Source organism: Harpia harpyja, chromosome 8, assembly GCF_026419915.1.
Source record: "Harpia harpyja isolate bHarHar1 chromosome 8, bHarHar1 primary haplotype, whole genome shotgun sequence".
Lineage (NCBI taxonomy): Eukaryota > Metazoa > Chordata > Aves > Accipitriformes > Accipitridae > Harpia > Harpia harpyja.
The window spans coordinates 14,605,237-14,625,125 of NC_068947.1; the positions used below are offsets into that span (position 1 = coordinate 14,605,237).

The 19,889-nt window shown below is 38.4% G+C and overlaps 1 protein-coding gene across 1 annotated transcript in view; it reads left to right on the forward strand.

Moving 5' to 3' along the window:
* KCNJ6 (potassium inwardly rectifying channel subfamily J member 6) overlaps nt 1-19,889 on the forward strand; it is a 165,895-nt gene that overhangs the window by 41,077 nt on the left and 104,929 nt on the right. The window contains exon 2 of the mRNA XM_052794864.1: nt 7,761-7,809. Coding sequence (XP_052650824.1) covers nt 7,785-7,809 — 25 coding nt within the window. The 5' untranslated portion in view covers nt 7,761-7,784. The remainder of the gene's footprint in view (nt 1-7,760; nt 7,810-19,889) is intronic.

A 19,889-nucleotide genomic window follows, 5' to 3' on the forward strand; every position in this document is an offset into this window, starting at 1 on the left:
CTTCTACTTAAAATTTTTCATGTGAAATTCTCAGTCTATAAATATTCTTTAAGTCATTCTTACTGAAATACGAACTTTAATGCTATAAGAATACAAACAACCAGCTGAGATTTTCCCTTTGGGGGGCACAGAAGCAATGAGTTCATGAAAAACTAAACATACACATTATTAACAGCTGAAAAGATTGGATAAGCATTTTAAAGTCTCTTTTCTATAGTGAATCTCCTCTTTTGTGTTTCTATCAACTTTTCAAAGTAAAAGGTAGCTGTTGTTATCTCAAGGTAACTTACATTTCTTCTATTACAGTTCAGGATATATTTGTGAATTATGCCCTAAAAAGGAAAACAGCAGTTTCTTAAGAGTTTGATTCAAAGGTCCTTGAACTGGTAAGAACATCTCCACTGATTATAGAGCTTTTCACCATGCATTAAATGTACACTGCCACCTTACCTGCAGTCTGGAGATTTAGATGACAAAGCATATATAAGATTATCCGCTCAGTCTTGAAGACTGTTTGCTGAGATGTAATTTATGCTGGTTTGTCCAATGTGGTTTTAACAGCCCTAAGTAAAAAGCTTTCCAACCTTTTTAGTATAGCATCACTACATCACTTTGTTGCCAGGATATTCTTCTCGATTTTCAGCTTATACTTACACTTGCTTAGTTTCATAATGTAGGCTAGAAATGTTGTATGTAAGACTTAACTACTCCACTGCAATTACCTTCATCCATAATTTGTTAGAACACCCAAGCTGAGCTTCTCAAAAGCAAGTAGAACATATAGTTGGCTGTCAAAGTACAGAAGTGGAAGCTCTCCTAGTGTTTAGTCAACCCAACTCATTGTCTTAGAAGAGATGTATTTTTACTGAGATCTGAGGGAATCAAATAAATCTTCAGACATTCTGTAGGGTCCTTGTAATGGGAGGTGCAAATTAAGCTGATATACTTCACCCTCTAGAGCAAAGAAACTAAGAAAATATACCTGCCTTTAATCATGTAATAATACCACAACATTACTTAACTCCCACCTTTGGTCTTTTAGATACCCCAAATATTTCTTTATTAACCTATCACTGTGTAATGTTCCCATTAGTTCCTTAATGGCCATTTCATATTAATGCTTAAGTGACTCTTCTACAGTTGACAGCAGAAGCAACAAGTATTTAACAGCATAAAAATGTAGAACAGAATTGTTCGTAAAATAATCTGCATCTTCTGGCACTGTTACCATGATAAATTAAGGATACTTAAATGCCTGTAGTTCTTAAGCTTGCTGCCAAAGGTAGGATTTTTAAATATTTTTTTAGATTCATGTTCTCTGCAATCAGTTGTAATAGTTTAAAAATGTGAAGTTCTTTAGGTTATTTAAGAAAAACTGAAAACCTGAAACTGACTACAGCTTAGGTCCTACTTAAAATGCCGAAAACATAAAGTCTTTCTCTCCTTTTCTTTTTTTTTTTTTCATAGATATGAGTATTCTCTCTCCTGCAAACTCAGATTATTTTTTCTCTTTACCTTGTTCAAACAATTTTTTATTTATTTGTGTTCTGGTAGATGCAAGTACCTTAAAAAATTGTAAAAAACATTCATACATACTCAACAGCAGTCAGTAACATTTATTTATGCTGTTTCTGTTCCTAGAAAGATTTCCTACCCTCAGAACCACCACATGCCATCTCCACTGTTTAATATGTGAATATTTGTTCCTCATAGTTAAAGAATGACAATGTATTTGCAATGGATTTAATACATGACTCTGTGAGCTTTGTATCTTGAGTCTGAGGGGAGTTGACAAGCTTCTCTAGAATTGCTGCTTGATTTTCTGCCTGGAAAAAAACAGAGATTTTTCCATACATATTTCACAGACCAAGTGTGAATGATGAGTAAGTTAACTAAAAACTATGAGAAATGTAAAAGCTATATTCTAGAACCCAGGGAAATAAATTCAGTTCCTCCTGCTGTTAATGCAAATTTCCTCCATGTAAGGCATCTTATATCAGAGCTACTGAGAGTGCTTTATGACATCTGAACACATTAATGAGCCATACTCACCCCTACTGCTCGATAACTCTGGTGAACCCAGCTAAGGTACACCCTCAGTGAACTCTTCTCACTCCATCTATTCAAATACTGTATTTTAAGCTCATTCCAAGTGATGCAAATTGAATCACTTCTTGTGCCAAGCACAGGATAGACCTCTAAAATGTATTCTTAGCCATTCAAATATTGGGATCACTGCAAGGGAATGCAGATTACTTGCTAGTATTCTCACCTTTGAATGTGAGGATGAAGCCAATTTGCTTGAGATCACACTGTGCTGGGTCCTGCACAAATATAGTCATTACAGTCTCTACCCCATGAGTTAATTCTAGAAGACAAGACAAAACAGGCAGTTGGGACCAACCACCCTTCTTTGTATGGGCAAGACAGAATAATAAAAATAAACAATACATATACACTATTTTTTACCTTTGGGACAGGGAGGCATGAAAAGCAACTTCCATAAATCTAGGCAGGTCTTACATACAGCTTGAATTTTAGTAATAGTAAAATAATGCCATAACACAGCCATCTTGTTGTTAGAGGTCCTAAAGATGGGCTATTAAGCTATTTTTTCCCCTCTGTTGGATATGTGTCCAGATAGAAATGAAAGTTCCTATGGTGTTTTTCAGAAGGAAGAGCTCCAACTCCTTCCAACAATCTCTCTCTACTTAAGATAAGCTATGCTTTCCAGAGCTGAGTGTAGGCTATTGCTAAAATGAATAACACGTAATGAGTGCTGCATTTGCCTACACACTATTGCTTAACAACCAGTATCTAATTCATTACTGTAAAGCATTTGAAGATGTCACGAGTATGAAAGACACTATATAAAATGAAATTCTATTATTCTCATTTAATAGTGTTTCAAACATAACACCATTTCCATGTAGTTTGAAAAGTAATTTAAGATATCCCAAGATAGATTACTCTAAGCTAAAATTTCAGGAAAGGTTCTTCTTTGCTTCTCGCTCATTGAATTTGCATTAAGTGATTGAATAGCTATTGCCTTAAAGGATATATCAATGAAATTACTAGGGATTTGCCAATGAATTACTTTCAAAAGTAACAAAGCTTCACAAAAAGTATGTGTAATGAATATAATGTATTTGAGTTCTGATCCATAGTTCAGCCAGTACCGGACTGATGAAATACTATTAGAAATTTTAACCAAAGTTCTAGATTACTTCAATAGATTCCTAGCATGTCGGTGCACTGTGTACTTGTGAACTGGCAAAAGTACAAAAGAAGTTTCAGCCGTGCAGTAAACAAACAAAACAAAGATAATGATCTCATCAATTTGTGACAGTTGAAGCCATTGAAGAGGAACTTACAGGATGTACCCGTGTCCTTCTAGCAGAAAAATTACAGGAAGATCATGCACTCTCTTGCCCAAGAATTTTTCCTTGCAAGACAAGTAACCCAGGTACTCTATGTTTTTATTCCCACCTGGAGTTTGATGCAATCCTCACTGTCTGCTTATGCATGACACTGAAAAAGTTAAGTCTGGACTGCCTTGTTGGCACTATTGACATCTTCTTGTGCGCCCTCTGACAGAACCTATGGCAGACCATGCAGCATGGGAAGTCAGGCAAGGAGAGCTTTGTATAAAGGTGCCTGATTTTCTTTGGCAGAGAATTGAAAGAGTGATGTGAAGGCCACACTTTCTGTGTTGGCACTTAGAGCATCACATTAAACACATGAATGTTGCAACAGCATGATAATAATTTGAGATTAAATTCAGTGCAAGACAGGACACCACAGTCTCGAGATATTGTAGGATTGGGCAACTGTTCATTTGCCTTAAGGAAGCTTATAGAAAGGAAATATCTTTAAATCTGTCTGATTATTCAGTGAGAAAAGGCACCATGAGTTGATAATAATGTTTAAATTTCACAGAAGTGTCAAACAAACTCTTCAAAATAAACTAAGGCCAGGCACACAGCTAAAAAGAAAAGGGAAAACGGCTCCACTAGAAAAGGAGAGTTTGCAGCTTCTTTCTTACACCCTCAGCTGAACGAAAGACCTCACCAACAGTGCAAAAAGTACAAAGAAGCATTTTAAATAGGCATTTTTACTAGTTGAAGTTAGCATGCTTCCCATACCAATTTGCATTTCACACATCCCTTCTTGCATCACAACAATATCATCTATCACTTGCACTTTACATGCATATCATTTAAAATATGAAGAGCGGGATTTCTTGCATCCAGGAAGATGGTAGCCATCTCACACAGGTATGCAAGGGTAGCACACGCCTGCACACAATCCAGTCTCTTACCAGAGCAGAGTTTGTCTCTGCTGCTCCCCTGAGGTTGTGGAAGATTTGGGCTCTTGGCCCCAGAACAGGTACACTGTCAGCAACAGCCCATGGATTCAAACCCTTGCAGAAATCACTCCATGCTGACTACAGAACTACAAAAAAAGATACGAGCCTCCCTGTGTTAGGAGAGATGAAAAATAAGGCCTGCTTTTCTTGATGTGCTTTCTGAGGTGGCAATTCTTGTTTACCCAGTAATCTCAAGAGGGAATATTACCACATTCTGCCCTTAAAGACAAGTTCTGTCCTGAAATGAAACACTCTGTTGTTTGTTTATTTTTATTTCTTTTTTTGAGAGAAGGCAAGTCTTACTTTGCTGTCAGTCTGTATTCAAAATCACATCTGCTGAAGTCAGGACCAAAAACACGTTTTAATGTTGGGGGGGGGTTTCTCCCTGAGTTAATCTGTTAGAACTCTGTCAGAAAGGATAGAATTCCTTGTTTATCTGCCATCAAAAAACAGATTTCTTAGAGGTGTTCAAATTTTCTTAAAATATGCCACTTTTTGATAAAACAGACAAGTGGAAAAATTTGCTTAGTTTCCAGAATAATTTCATAGTGTGTATGTGTGCATGTGCTAGTGATCATTAGAGAAAAGGAAAAATGCAAAACTTGAGAGGATTATTTCATACAGATTCTAAACTTCGGTGATAACAGTAAAAAAGATTATTTTTTTCAATAAAATACCTGGAAAATGGGATGTCATTTTTTAACCTGTCCTATTGAGAAATTACGTTCATACAAGAGTACCTTTGTCTTCTAAAGAAGGAAGATCAGAACTTCAGAACTTTCAATATTTTCAGATGCAGCAATTAGTTGAATCTTTACTGCCATTTCATGTTGTCTCTCTAATAGGGAAATTCCCACAGGTGACAGTACCATAAGCCTGAGAACCTTAGCTTTCTTCTTTAACCTGCTATACTCTTAACTGCTGCAGTGAAGACATGCAGTCTCTTCACATGTAAATGTTTCTGTGCTTACCTGTCAGTGGTTTCAGGCCATTACTGGAGGAAAAAGTACATTCTGTTAGTGCTTGCCTTTACCAGCTTCTTCAAAACAAATATTTGATCATTAGCAGAACTCAGAGGCTAAAAAACTTATAACCATTTCCTTATACATTATATTTAATACTTTGACTTTAAAAGGAAATGACATTCTAGTTTCCCATGTCCTTTTGATAGACCTGATCATTAGTAAAAAGTATTTAATAATATGCAAGAGCAAGGTATTAATATTTAAAATCACAGCTTGTTATTAGTCTAATAAATCCAGCCTTCCCTCTTCAGGGCTCAACATTGATCTTCCCCAGCTGTTTGTTCCTGATAAACTATAATGTCTCTAGTGGAAGGAGGTGTTTTAAGGTCACATTATAAAGCAACATGGACACAAATTACTGATGATTTTCACAGTGTTGTGCTTTCCTTTGATGATTAATACCATGCAAGAAATTGCCATGCAGGACTTTTTTTTTAACTGGCACTTTTGTGCTATTTCTTTCTTCCTCCTTTTTTTCTTTCATAGTAATGCATGAATCTTATGCTGAATGCTGCATTATCAGCATGGCTTAGGGCATCAACCTCACCACAGATTCAGGACATAAACTTAAACCTTTCTCTTAATATGAAATGCTCTAAAAGGGAAATGCATACAGTTGTGAAGCATTATCTGCTCGTTTCATGCATTCCGATGTTTCCTATTACCATGAAATGTGAGCTTCTTGTTAGCAAAAGTCTAGCTTTCTGAAGTGCAAGTAATAGTATATTTGGTATAGAAAATATTTCTTTTAGATTTTTTGCACCAAATAGAAGCCAGTACTGGGATAAGACAGAGATGGATAGACCTCACCTCCTCTCAAGTCATGAGATGATCCTCTCTTAAATAAAGCAGGAAGGGTAGTTCTTGTGACAGCCTGGCACCTCTGCAGCAGGGTCTGCTCATGTCATAGCCAAACAGCATTGGAAGGCTATGTCTATACTGTCAAATAACACCTGGCAGGGACCATTCTCAGCCCGTGGCTTGCCTCAGTGCTGTTTGTTTGTATAGACCCAGCCAAAGAGAGATGCTGCCACGCTGAATCCTGACCCCCGCCATTTCAGCAGCTACTGCAGGCCACCCTGCCGAGAAACCTGTTCCTTGTCCCAGACCTGAGATAGGGGACAGGGGGCATCTGTTTGGGATCGCTGCCCATTAAAGTCATGTTTTGGAAGGAATACTCTCCTCTGCTGAGGTTTTTGGGAAAAAAGCTGCTTGGATCAAGAGCTGCCATCTGCACACTCATGGCCCACTAGACCCTCTCTTGCAGCCTTGACGGAGGTGGAGGCAGGCTCCCACCCACATTATTAATAAGTGTTGACACCCGGCCCTTTTCCCTTTGACTTTTCCAACTGGACTTGCCAGCTGTGGTTAGGACTAGTGAACATCTGGGCTGTTTGCATTTTGAAGACAGCTGTGGGATAAGGAACAGGTAACCACTAGCTCTACTTATGCACAGGGCTGGGACTCAGTCACAAGCACGAATATGCTTGTATAGTTTCAGGGATCGTAAGGGTGAGATCAGCCCCCCCTGCATCTTCTCAAAACCAGCTAATTAGAGTTTAAAGGGCTCTGAAGGGCTGAATGATTTAATTCAGCCCAAACTCTGGTTCTGAAATGAGGAGATTGGACACAGCCTCCATTACTCTGGCTGAGGCATGCTTTGGGGCATCGGTCCCCGTTAAGGGCAATTTCACCAAATCCAAGGGCTCTTGGTGGACAAAGCCTTCTGTCAAAACAGGCTTAGTTACAACAGGTGCCTGAAATGGGAAAACAAAATTAGATTTAAAAAATGATGCCAAAAACAACTGAAAAAGACAAGCAGGTTTGATTGGGAGTCCCTCATGTATCAAAGAAATAAATGAAGCAGTACTTCAGTCAGTTTATTTCAGTGTCAGACCCAGTACCACACCACTCGCTCCAGCTTCCGTATGAAATTTATTTATTTATAAATAAATGCTTTCTTTCCTTCAGTATATCTGTTTTGTGGGATGGTCATTTTCATATCTTTTGTCAGGAAGTCCTAACACACTTGCAAATTTTAGTGCAGAGCGCAAAACAGAGGAGGATTTCCTCTTCCATTATCACTTTGATTGAATAACTTCAATTACTCCAACTAGATACACACACACAGAGAAAAATAAATACAAGTTTCACACTTCATAGTTGACACAATCCAGAGACTACAAGAAAAAGGACCCCAGAGGTGCAGGATTTTTAGAAATAAAGTTAAAATCCTAAATAAAATAGAAATATATAAAGGATTAATGTCCTTCCCTCACATTGCCACTTGCACTCAAGTGTATTTATAATTATATATATATTATATATATATATGTGTTTGTTTTTTATTTTGTCTGTTCCCCCAGGAGAAGTCCAAAAGAGAAACAGAGATGGCCAAATTGACAGAGTCAATGAGTGAGTACAAATAGGAAGTGCAACCACTTTCTTTTTCCGTCCGTCCCCCTCCCTTACATAATGCCACAAAACCAGAAAATAGTGCTTGCATTCAGGGATCTCATTCAGCCCTGTCTTTACTCCTAACTTCATCATAAACCATTCCACTCCTTAAAAACAAAAAGGAATCCCCAAAACAAGGACTGCTATTTTCTTCATGCACCTATATTTGGACCTAAATCCAGCAAAGCAGCTACTACATGTTTGACTTCATGAGCCTAAGTTTTACTTAAATAGAATGTAACTACTTGTGGATTTAATGAGTGCCTAATTTACTTGAATCAGGTTAGTGCATACATTCCTTCACAAGCTTACAAAAGGTCGTACTAAATCCAGTGCAATTATTCAGGATTGTTGCCTGTACCAGATTCATCCAACAGGAATTATGCACAGAGATGTATGTGGCAAGCTTTCCATTGATTTCACTGGTTTCTAAGAGGTGTGCACTGTCTTAAATATGTAACGAACAAGAGGTAGTTTGTACTTCTGCCATAATATGGGGTCTAGATAATGGAGTAGTGCCTATAAACTCTTGTAGCTGAGAGACTGAGACTGGATAATCTATTTCTGGACAAAATTTGGAGACAATTTAGGATGAAATCCTGGCAAACCAGTCTCTTTCCCAAAACTTATCTAGCTCCTCAGCCTATGCAAGCTTAAATAAATTGACTTTAAAGGGGAGAAATCTTTTAGTCTGCTTAAACAGAGACTATAGAAAGACAGAAACAGACATGCATAAGACTCATTTACATTAGAAAGTTTTTTCCAGTTAATTTTTTCTGTTTGTGTGCAGAAGGACTGTTCCTAGGGCAGCACTTCCCTGCTTTTTTGTCCTCCTAATTCACTTCACTTCCTTTTGAAATCGTTCTCTATCCCTTACATATACCATTGCAGAGCAGGGTCACCACTACTAGCTATAAAAAGTTATTTCAGTATCAGAAACAACTTATCCCACAAAAAGGTGCTGCAGACCTGAGAGATACAATATAGGCAGCAGAACATCTGTGTAGCAAAGGCCCTATTCCTAAAGCTTCGTGCACAGAAGTCAACCTGAGAGCTCCTCTCCCCACAGGGAGAGCATTGCTAATCAGTAGTAGACTACAGGCAACAGTATAAGATACACGGCAACCTGCTGATGGGTAGTTAAACTCTCATTAAAGCACTTGATGGAGTTCTTGCCATGGAGGTGTGCGTTGTTACCTGAATGCTTTTCTGTCAGCTTCTTCTTCTTCCCCATTGTCTGCATCTCATAAGACCTGGCAAAATTCAAGTTTCTAAGGGAGATTCATAAAAGAGATTTTCAATTTTTTGAGCTATCAATAGGATCCACATTCCTATACTTTCTGCAGTATTCATAAGTAGAAAGAATTATTTCTCCAGGGTGCAGCAAAGCTTAGGTGGTAACAGTGGGAAGGTCAACATTACAGTTTAGCAAGGCCCAAAAGGACAATGATACCAGACCCTAGAGAAACTCTCTGCTATAAGGAACAGTACTTCTGCTCCATTAATCTCTGTGGATGTACAATGTCATCCTTAGAAACATCCTGCGACCCCATCACATCTCTGGTGTTACTGGATAGCTGTATAATTATGTCTTGATGTATGGGTGGGAGATGGATGGAACCATGAAGGAACCTGTTATCAAAGGTGGAAGCAGATAAGTAGTATCTATCTACCTATGCATTAGATACTTGCTGGGCTTTGCACAACCTTTCTGAAACAAGGTGAAGGAATCTCACCAAAAAGTGTCAGGGGAAAGCAAGCAGAGTCTCTGAATGGTCTGAAGAGTCAGAGTGGCCTCTGTAAAACTTTATAACTGATCAGGAACACGAGCTCAAAAATGCACTGTGTGGTTCCTTCAGGATTTGTGTTTGTCTTGTGAATTACTTTTGTTTGGCTTCTTTAAGATAGCATGCTTTTAAAAGGATTTACTGCTGCTCTGTATGAGGATTTGTTCATACTTCATGCAAGCCTTTTATGAAATTTTCTGATGATTTCATGACATATTTTTAAATATTTTTAATAAATCATAAACTGCATTGCAAGCTGGCAAGAAAATTCTTAGTGAATGTAGTACAGTGCTCATTTTAAAGCTAGTGCAGATTGAAAGGAAATAAATAGAATGGGGAAGCAACAAGCTGGCAGAGGGTGGGCCTCTGGTTTGGACTGCAGGGCCTTTTTTCTTGGAATTGAGAAAAAAAAGAAAGGCCTTTGAGGCCTTAGAGGGTTTCAAAGGCCTCAGAAAAGGGCTTGATCATGGTACCAATATAACAAAATTATTATTTGCCTTTCAGTTTCACCCAAGAGCTGTGCTTCTTGTCTTTTTCCTCTGTTCACATCTTTGCACAGTTCCAGAAAATATCAATTACCTTCCTTCCACTGCTCTATCTTTTTCTCTCTATCAAAATGCTCTGATGAAGTTACCAAGCACTGCTCTCTGCCCCTTCTTCTCCATAAAGATTCTGTGGATGTTTCTGCACTAAGAAACTCCCCATACCTGAGATTCACATCACACTGCACGCTAAGAGGAAGACTGAGAAGACTGATGCCGTGGTTGTTCCAAGTCTGTTATCTTTGCCAGCGGGGATAACAGTCTATATTTTTGTCACATTTTGTATTTCCATTCTCAGAGGATCTGTCGCATTGTAGGGAAGATTGGTAAGGAAAAAAAAGTTTTAATACTTTCTGCCCTATTTCTATAGGATCTTTATGATGATGGAAAGATATGAGGTATCATGACAGATCCCTGTACTTGTGTGTGTTGAGAGAACTGTCTGCTTTGAAAGTTAAAAAAAAAAAAAAAAGGGGGAAGGAGAATCATTTTCATATAACAGTTAAAGTGCAAACTAAAAAAATGTTATGCTAAATTTTTTGGGATAGTCCCTTAGAGCTGATATAGAAGCAGAAATGCATACCAAATAAGACCACATTTTGCCCCAAGTTATTATTTTACAACACTTGCACAGAATTAATAGAAAGCCACCATAATTACATTGAGCCCTAGGGAGCTGTCCAAGAATTCCTTTATAATGCCTTAAAATCCATATGCACTTTGAAATTTCTTTATAGCCTGAGTTGGGCAATTTACCTCATATAATCTCAGCATACTTAAAAGCTAAGCATATAAATGAAACCAGGAACCAAATTATTTTCCCTATGGTTTTTGTTTTCTTCTGTCCCTGTTTTTCTCATGCTTCCCATGCACTGGTGGTCATTTTTAACCCAAATGATGTCATCGTCTCACCTGCAAATAGCTAAAGCACAGCAAGCAAGGTAGGAGAGCAAATATTAAGAAGTACAGGAAGGTATCATATGTTCAGCCTGATGTATTTGGCCAATATGAAAAATTAGATATTCAGAGAAACATCCTGTACAGAACTATTGTGCCCACAGGTTTGATCACCGTTTTGGATACTTTGGGGAATGAGAATTATTACAAGACATTTAGTGAGTAGCCAAATATGGTGATGCCTTGATAGTACCTTAGAAAAGTCGGTTTAGGGTCCAGTTTTATGATATTGAAAGGAATTTCCTCTCTAGTTCCATCAGTTTCTCCTCCTGCTATCCAGCTAGTCAAGGTGTGCATCATGTTCCTGAGTTGCCTTGGGTGAAAACAAGCTGTCTACATCACAACCCCTAATTGGTATCGGTGGGATGTCTACTTTATGTCAGGGGCTAGCTGGTGCCTTCTTTTGCGACATGATGGCTCGATGGCTTGGATAGCACCTGCAGAGCTCTCCTCAGGGTCCTGATATTTCTAAGAAGAGCCCTGCCAGACATGTGCTCTTTGCTGAAGACCAAGTAAGAATATGAGTGTGTCCCTTCTCTTTCATCCATACTGAGCTCTGAGGTCGCCAGGTCACTGGTGTACAGACAAGTTTGTACAAACTCTTCTCCCTAGGGTACTGAGGAATTCCAAAGTCTCAGCTCTGAATTATGCAGAAGCGTGGATCTAGTGTGCCATATGATGGCTGCAGCATAATCAATGTATGACATGAATAGTGTGAACTTGCTACAGGCTAGAATCGAAAATGGGCATGGTTGGCTGCCTTAAAGCATTTAAACAGAGAAGTGACATCCAATTAAGATGGTCTCCAGCAGTAGGGGCACATCAGTAAACAGTCGTGTTTGTTCTGCTACCCAGTTAAGCCACATGATATACCTGCATGAGGACAGCCAGAGGCAGAAGAGTTGGTTTAAAATAAGGATGTTCCTTCATTTGTTACAAAAATGTGTACTCCAAATGTCTGTAAATTTACTTCTAAACACAGTGAAATAATTAATACTGGGACCTTAGATGACTCCAGATAAAACCTTCTGAATTATGGATGCCATGAGTTTTACTCAGGATAGGTAAAAAAAAAAAAAAAAAATCAAGCTAACCTGAAAGAATTTCAGGAGAAGACAAACCCTAGGAGAGATCTGGTTCGTGATGGAGTGCTTTTCCCAAAAGCTTTCTTTTTCTTGTCTCCAGTGTCTGAATCTGAAGTGTCCCTATTGCTCTTTCATACTTGCAGAGAGGGTTTATAAAGAGAAAAATATTTCTGCTTTGTGTTACTTAAAAGTCACAGCATTTTCAGATTTACATGTGCCAGGGTAGTCTGGAAGTTTTTGAGCAGTTCTAATTACTTTGAATCACTGTTTTATGACATGTAAGAAAAATGTATGGTATGGTATATTACAGTAAATACATATCCAATACACTCTCTCTTGCTATAGGACATTGTGACCTTTCTACTTCAACCTTTTTTCCTAGTACTACACCGTTTGTCTTTTGTTCAGAAACCTAACCTTTTTATTATCACATCATGAGTTGGTGGTGCATGCATAAATGCTATCTTGTGTGAATACACCACCAGTTGTGCATACACAGAATCAGGACTTTGAACAACTGATCCTAAATCCTAAGTTTCCATCTCAGCAGTCTAGAATACTGATTCTTCAGTCTCAGAAAGCATTTCTAAGTACAAATATCCAGTTCAACATTTTCCACTGATATCAAGTACCATCAATTTGTTAGAAAGAGCAGATTCTTACAGTGCAAAATTCAAGTGCAAAAACTCCAAAGCATTCAGAAAACTCATTCAGGAAAGACATTTTCCCATGCTTGAGGAAGTTAGAGTCATTTATTTTCAAGATACCCAGTCATCCTTTTTATGAGGGCGTGCCAAGAGTAGAATAGGAAGGCTGGTTTTCCCACAATATGTATTTTCATCATCCCTTTCTTTTCAGTAAGAAAAGAGTTCCGTTGTGATAGTTATTTCTGGAGGAGTAGTTTTGTAGCAAATATTTAGCCACAGAGATAAATGTTTTATTAAGTGGAACATCTAATTACTGTTGATTCAGTACTGTATATATAGTTTGATAACGTTTATTTCAAAATTAACTCCTTAAATCTTTGGTCAAGTTTAAATTACATGTAACCAGAATGTGTATTATTTTATTATTATTATTATTATTAATATTGTTGTTATTATTTCAGCAGAAGTTAGCTGATGCATATAACGAAAGGAACAGAAAGAACAATGCTATTATCATTAAATGAAAATACAGTCTATTCTTCATGGTAAAGGTCAAGTTATGAGAGGAGAATGAGATTCTAAAACAGGAGTTCATTATGCAAGAAAGCAAGTTCTATTGTTTCAGTGATACACTAGCAGGGGCTTAGAAATGTGAACTTATATATGCAATAAGAAATCAGGAAGCTGATTGAAAGTATTTCCAGTCCTCAGTATACAAAAATGTGAAGAGTATTTGCTTTGCATTCTCTGAGCTTTTAAGGCCCTTGTCTTTAATTTCTTTCTGCAAGTGTGAGGGACAGAAATGTTTTTTTCCCAACTGAAAACCAAGACTCTTATATAGTCATATGATTCTAGAAGCTTAGATTTTTCAAAAACATATTAAATTTTGATAACACTGCTAATATTACTTTGCTAAGCTAAAATCTTTGTGAAAATTAAACTCAAAATATAGGGGATGAGATAACCAAGAGCTGAATTATGAATGAAGTCAAAATTTCTCTTTTTCTAGTTAGGAACAGTGATTACATATAGGCTGCATTGTGCTGCTTCTTATTGATGCACAGTATTTCCTGTTACTTACACCTTTAACATTCATTCTGAGGTTGTCATTTTCCATGGTAGGTGTGTGTTTCAATAATTCCCTTACTTTTATTAGCTCAGGATCACCCATTTCTAAAACAGAGGCTACAGTCAGCCTGACACTATTTAAGAATTCTCAGTGCCTTTCCTTTGCATTGCTATGGGCCATGGCACAGGGAATCTGGGTTTTTTGGTCACGTGCTTCCCAGAGCAAGCACTCACCTTCTATATTAAATCTAAGTGGTTAGACACAAAGCTATTAGATAAAACACCTTCACAGCTTCCCACAGCACTGCTTTGTACAGAACCCAATCCATAGTCATATTGCAATAACATCTTCTGATCAGTAGTAGGGCAAAATTGTGACTCCGTATGGCATTTGGTATGAGATACATTTAGGTATAAGACAGTCTTTAGAGGCAAAATACATGCCCAGTGTTTCCAAGCATGACCAGAATTAGTTTAAGCATGTGCAGAAATTTAATATTGAAAGCAGAAGTCACTTCAGATTTTAAGTACCAGGTTTTGAGGACCTTGGGATGGGACTGAGTTGCCAAAAATGTCAGTTAGGTGGCTAAAGCCCTTTTTGAGACAATATTTTCTCATCACACCCTGAATAATATGAGTATGTTCACATCTGGGCCAGTTGGAATTGCACCCTTAACTGTCTATTTCCAGCTATTCGGGGCTCAGCTTCACAATTTTAATGCTTTTCTAACACAGAGCTTTTTCTATATTTATGTAACATGCACTTAAATCTCCCACAGGTGCTAACCAACAATGGTCTTCAGTTGGACAAGTGAGCAGTGTGCAGTGCTGAAAGAAAAGTGCTGAAAGAAAAGCCCACACTGTATACATAAAGAGCAGGAAACTCATATTCACTCAGGACAAAGAAGTCATTAAAAATGTCTAATCAATTGTCTTCACAGAGAGTAGATGAATTGAATTAAATGGTGAAAAACAGGATCAATGTTTCTGAAAGCTGTAGAAAACTGTCTGACCTGGATCAGGCTTATTGAGCTATCAAGCAGATAAGAGACCATAATGGATTTTAGTTCTAGGAAATAAGCATAGCGTGATGAATAGCAAAGAATGCTGGTCAACAGTTAAGGGAAAAACAATCCAGGAAAAAAGGTATCTGAGATGTACAAGAACAGCTGTTAAACAGGTAGTACCATAAGTGTATTGGATTTTGAAACCCTTAGACTTTGAAAATGAGTTGCAAAGGCGTCCAGAATCAATGAATGGAAAATGTCATAGAACATGGTAGAATAAACTATTTGATGTGAAAGACAAATACCCCACTTCATTGGAAAAAAAGGGCCCAGTTGCATTATTCAATATAAACAATGAGAGAAAGGTCTTATCATGGTATTTTTGACAGATGTCTTTTAAAAGCCTTATAATCGGGTATTAAATTAATCCCTAAAGCTAGACTATATTCTCGCTGTATTTTTCACCTGCCTCCATTGTTCTTCAAACATTTGACAGGGAATAGCAGGGACCATATTAACCATATTACAGGCAAAAGAATGCCTAGAAGTCAAACTCTCTTGCGCACAGAACACATTAATTCAAAGTGTATTATTTCTGAACCACTGCCATAGCTCAGGCTCTTCTAACTTTATTTACCACTATTCCTTCTACCATAAAATATCTTGAACTAGATGGAGGAGAAAACCAAAAATACTCCAGTGAGAGTCATTGCCAAGAGTAAGAGAGCAGTTAAAATAAAACCAAAAGAAGGAAGAGACCTGTAAGATCTGTCCTCCTTTGAGTCAGTGCAGCACTGTTTTCAGACACAGGGTTAGCAGTGGTGGTGCAATGGGGCTGTTCTGCACCCCAACATCAGCCTATCCCAGACTTCAGCATTGCTCCCTTTGCTATCTCAGCCCAGGCATGTTGCACAGGCATATCTCTCTGCAAGGAAGGGAGGACACAGTTGTGCGTACCTGCTGATCCTCACTGTTAGCACTGTGCACTGCATGAAATTCTGCCATATAACGAGAGGTTGCTCCTTCTTCCTATTATCATCCTTCCCGTAAATAATTCCCCTGTCTCCCCTCTTCACATATTTGCCAGCTTGCAGAAGCCTCTCTAATCACCTTGTAATTAAACTGCAGAGTTAGATTTTATAGTCCACTTCAGGGCCTCCAGCCCTGGTTGTTCTTTGATGAACTCCCTCCACTTTGTCATCATCATACGTCATAAGCACATTTCTTGATCTACATACCTATAAGCAAAATAATGGAAAACAGAAAGGCTTGCACAAGAGAAAAAGAATACTGGTAGCAGCAAAAGTAGGCATGCAGCCCTTACTTACCTAACTGGCAATTAAAAAGTAATGCTTAAGAAATGTGGTGTTTCTTTCACTCTCAACACAGAAGTAGCAGCAGCAGCAAAGTTACTTTGAGAAGCCTAGCTCTTGCATTTCCCCTTCATCTGGAAGCCTTCCACTGGATATTGGAGTTGGAGCCCAAACCTGACTTGCTGTTCTTACTTTGGCTTAATGACTTACATCTTCACAAAAGCAAGCTGCTATAACTGACCATTGTTTTGCTAAGTGAAACCATCAAAATCAATATTCATCCAAAATAAAATCTTGTCTTTCCTGAGGACAGACACAGGTAATTTCAGCCCAACTGATGGAATAGCACCTCAGATAGATGCATTTCTCTTTACCCTTCCTGGCAGCACCGACTTGTGGAGAGGGGAGATGGCAAAAGACAGGTATCAGAAAACCTTAATCACATCACATCTGAGGAAATACTTTTCATAGAGCATGCAGCCTACAAAACACTTTGCCACAAAATACAATAGAGTAGATAAAGAGTTTAAAAGAATCCTGGCAGGTGGGCTGTTGGGCTACAAACATGCAGTTTAGTAACTTGGACATGAAAATACAAGGAGTTGGAAGGAGATGATCCTCTAGGAGGAAGGCTAGAAGGAAGTCATCCACTAACCAGTAATGACTAGGCAAAAGTTCTTCTGTGGATGGTTTCACCGAAGAACTTCACATCAGTCTGCTTGAGAGATTAGTTTCTATATCTACCTTGTCATCACCTATGAACACCACCTATTACCATCACCACCACCAGCCCCACATTAGGAGTATCACTCAACAGTTATAAGATAACTTTCCCTGTCTTCTTAGAGTTTTAAGGCCAGGGACCCTTTTAATCCAGTGTCAGTATGGGCCACCTGTGTTCACCTGAGCAGTAGTAAGAGCTCTAAGCATGGCTACAAAACTATTCCCGTTTGGTCCTGAGACCTTAGAGATCCTATCGAATTCCCAAAGGCAAGGTAGCAGCTTACAAAGAGACAGAAAACCCATGACACTTCTGAAGGTGAGATGAGTTGCTGCTGAGTGTTACAAGGGCTTTCACCGAGCCCTGTCCTTCCTCAGCTCTTCCTCACCAAGCTAGCGTGGGGACCGAGAGCGGTGTGGCCAAAGAAAGTGGAGACAAAATCCACAATATATTTGGCTTGTATAAACGCATACTTTCTGCCTCATCTCCATCAAGTCAGTCAAGTTTTAGTGGTATGTAAGTGATTGGGCTCAGTCCTTGGGTGAAATTTAATTGGTCATTTTATCTAGGAGATCAGATCTGACGCTCCCATCTGACTCCAAATCTGTGTCCGTATGTCTTCACGCAGCTTACAGTTTATGCATGGAACAATATCAGGCTCTGTTCTACTACAACTGATTGTGAATGACTGATACAGAGATGATTATGCTTCCGAATCATGACACCTTAAATTACCATTTTCGTTCATTCACAAGAACTAAATTCACAGAATGATTGTCATCGTCTGACATATTTATCATTGTCAATCTGAGCCTGCTATCTCTACATCACAGGTTTCCTCTGTTGCTCCCAGGAACTTACACAATGGAGTCACGTCACGTGTCATGAAGGATTTGCTAACCTAGCTGCAAATCAAAAGGACAACAAATAGCATGATTAATTGTCCTTAAAAGTGGCACATTTTTGTTGAGTTTAGAAAACCTATACTTTCACTTGACAGCTTTGGGAGGTCTGCTCTGTTTTCTAGTATTGTTTGAATACTTATTTTAATGATAGGCAGAGAATAATTTCCTCTAAAACCTACTGAAACATAGGATGGTGTATTGGAGCACATTTTCTTATCTTTTTTTTTTTTAATAAGGCAGAAAAGAACTATCTACAGACCTCCTGCTAAGTCGGTTTGTTTCCTATGGCATATTGCTCTTGCATGCAGTTGAGTGTCTTTTTGGTGATAACATTATTATTTAGGGGAGTATTGCTATTTAAGGCACAAGTAACTCATGCTGTTGTACTAATTTGTGGGTGAATGCTGCATATTTTTAGTATCCATTCAATCATATGTGCTGGGCTGTAATGTTTAAAAATGAATTCATGAAAAGCATGATACAAAACCCATTAAAGTGAACAGAAAAACTCCTACTGTTTTTCTACCTCCTAATTTTATGAGGTGCCCATGATGTTAACATGAAAAGGAAGGAGAGAGACTCATGAACTCATTTAAATGATTGCTTTATGTCAGTAACTTTGAATGGGTAGACCCCTGCATTAAGCTATGACCTCTCTGACTGCTAGTCAGACAGAACAGTCCACACAATGGAAAGTCTGCCAGTGTCAAGGTCTTAAATATCTTTGTGGTGCCATGTCTTGAGCATGTGATAGGTTTTTAAAACCCACTGTTGTCTTGGTTCGTTCTGTGCCCCCTACTGCAGAAGATTCTGCTCTGGGTTTCACCACACAGTTGACTGATGTTTACAGAAGTCCCAAAGGCTGCTGCTTTGCAGGTGTAAGGACAACATTTTAAATGACCACATTTCAAAGCAGCTTGAAATGGTCTAGTTTTAAAGTATGTATATTCAAATCAGTACAATTTACCCTTTCTTCTCTTTTGGGGTAGATCTGAAACAACGATGCAGAAACCTGTTGGCAAATAGGTGGACTGGTAGCAAAGCTTAAGTCAGGCTGTTGGCACAGCTCTGTTGTTCACTGTTCAGAAACATCTGTAGAGCTTTGTGAAATGCCCGTGAAGAGCAGTCAGGGATACATAACTGAGAGTCCCTCCCTCTGAGATGCAGAGCCACAAGGAGAAGGAGGCAGTGGTGTCTCTATGGCCACTTTCACAGTTTGAATGGATAAGTCCAAATGGTAAAACTCCTGGCCATGGGGAGCCTGACTTGAAGCCCTGGAGAAATATTATTGGTGGGAAGGATTAACAGTGGGATTTAGGCTTCATTCTGTGGAAGTGATTTAGTAAGAGTTGGTGTGTCAAACCATTTACACGTGGGTCATTTGCAGTGGGTGTTAGTTCCTTCCCCAAACACCCCACTTTTTAGGAGCAGGCAGTTGACTCTCTCTGCCTCACTGGCAAGGTCCTGTTCTCCGTGAAACATTTCACTCCTGAATGCTCCTATTTTGGACACCCCAGCTGTAATCAAACCCTTCTCTTTTCCGTCCCTCCCACCTCTACTTCCAAATCCTTGACAAAAGATCTTGCAGATCTACATCTTCCTACTCAAGAGCAGAAGGCCTGAAAATGCTTCTTAAGTGCTCTTGAAATTGGTCAGTGGATTAATTTTTTTTTTAAGTTGTCACATTGAATGAGTGATAAACAGACTTCATAACAGTATATTTCTTAGAAAACTAGGGTAAAAATCTAAGGCTAGCATTAAACTTGATAAAGGCCTTTCCAGTAACCCTTGCAAGTGTTGTTGGTTTAAATGCAGCTATCCTTTTTCCATGGCTTTAAACAAACAGTCATAGCAAAAGAATTTAATAATTTAAGAATAAGAAGAGGCCAAAAAACAACCAAATTATACAAAATTTATAATGTACAAGGAAAATGAGTGCTAAGAATGTGTATTTTTAACTTCAGCAGTGCTGTTAGATGATGGTTTTTAATTTTAAGAAACTCTAT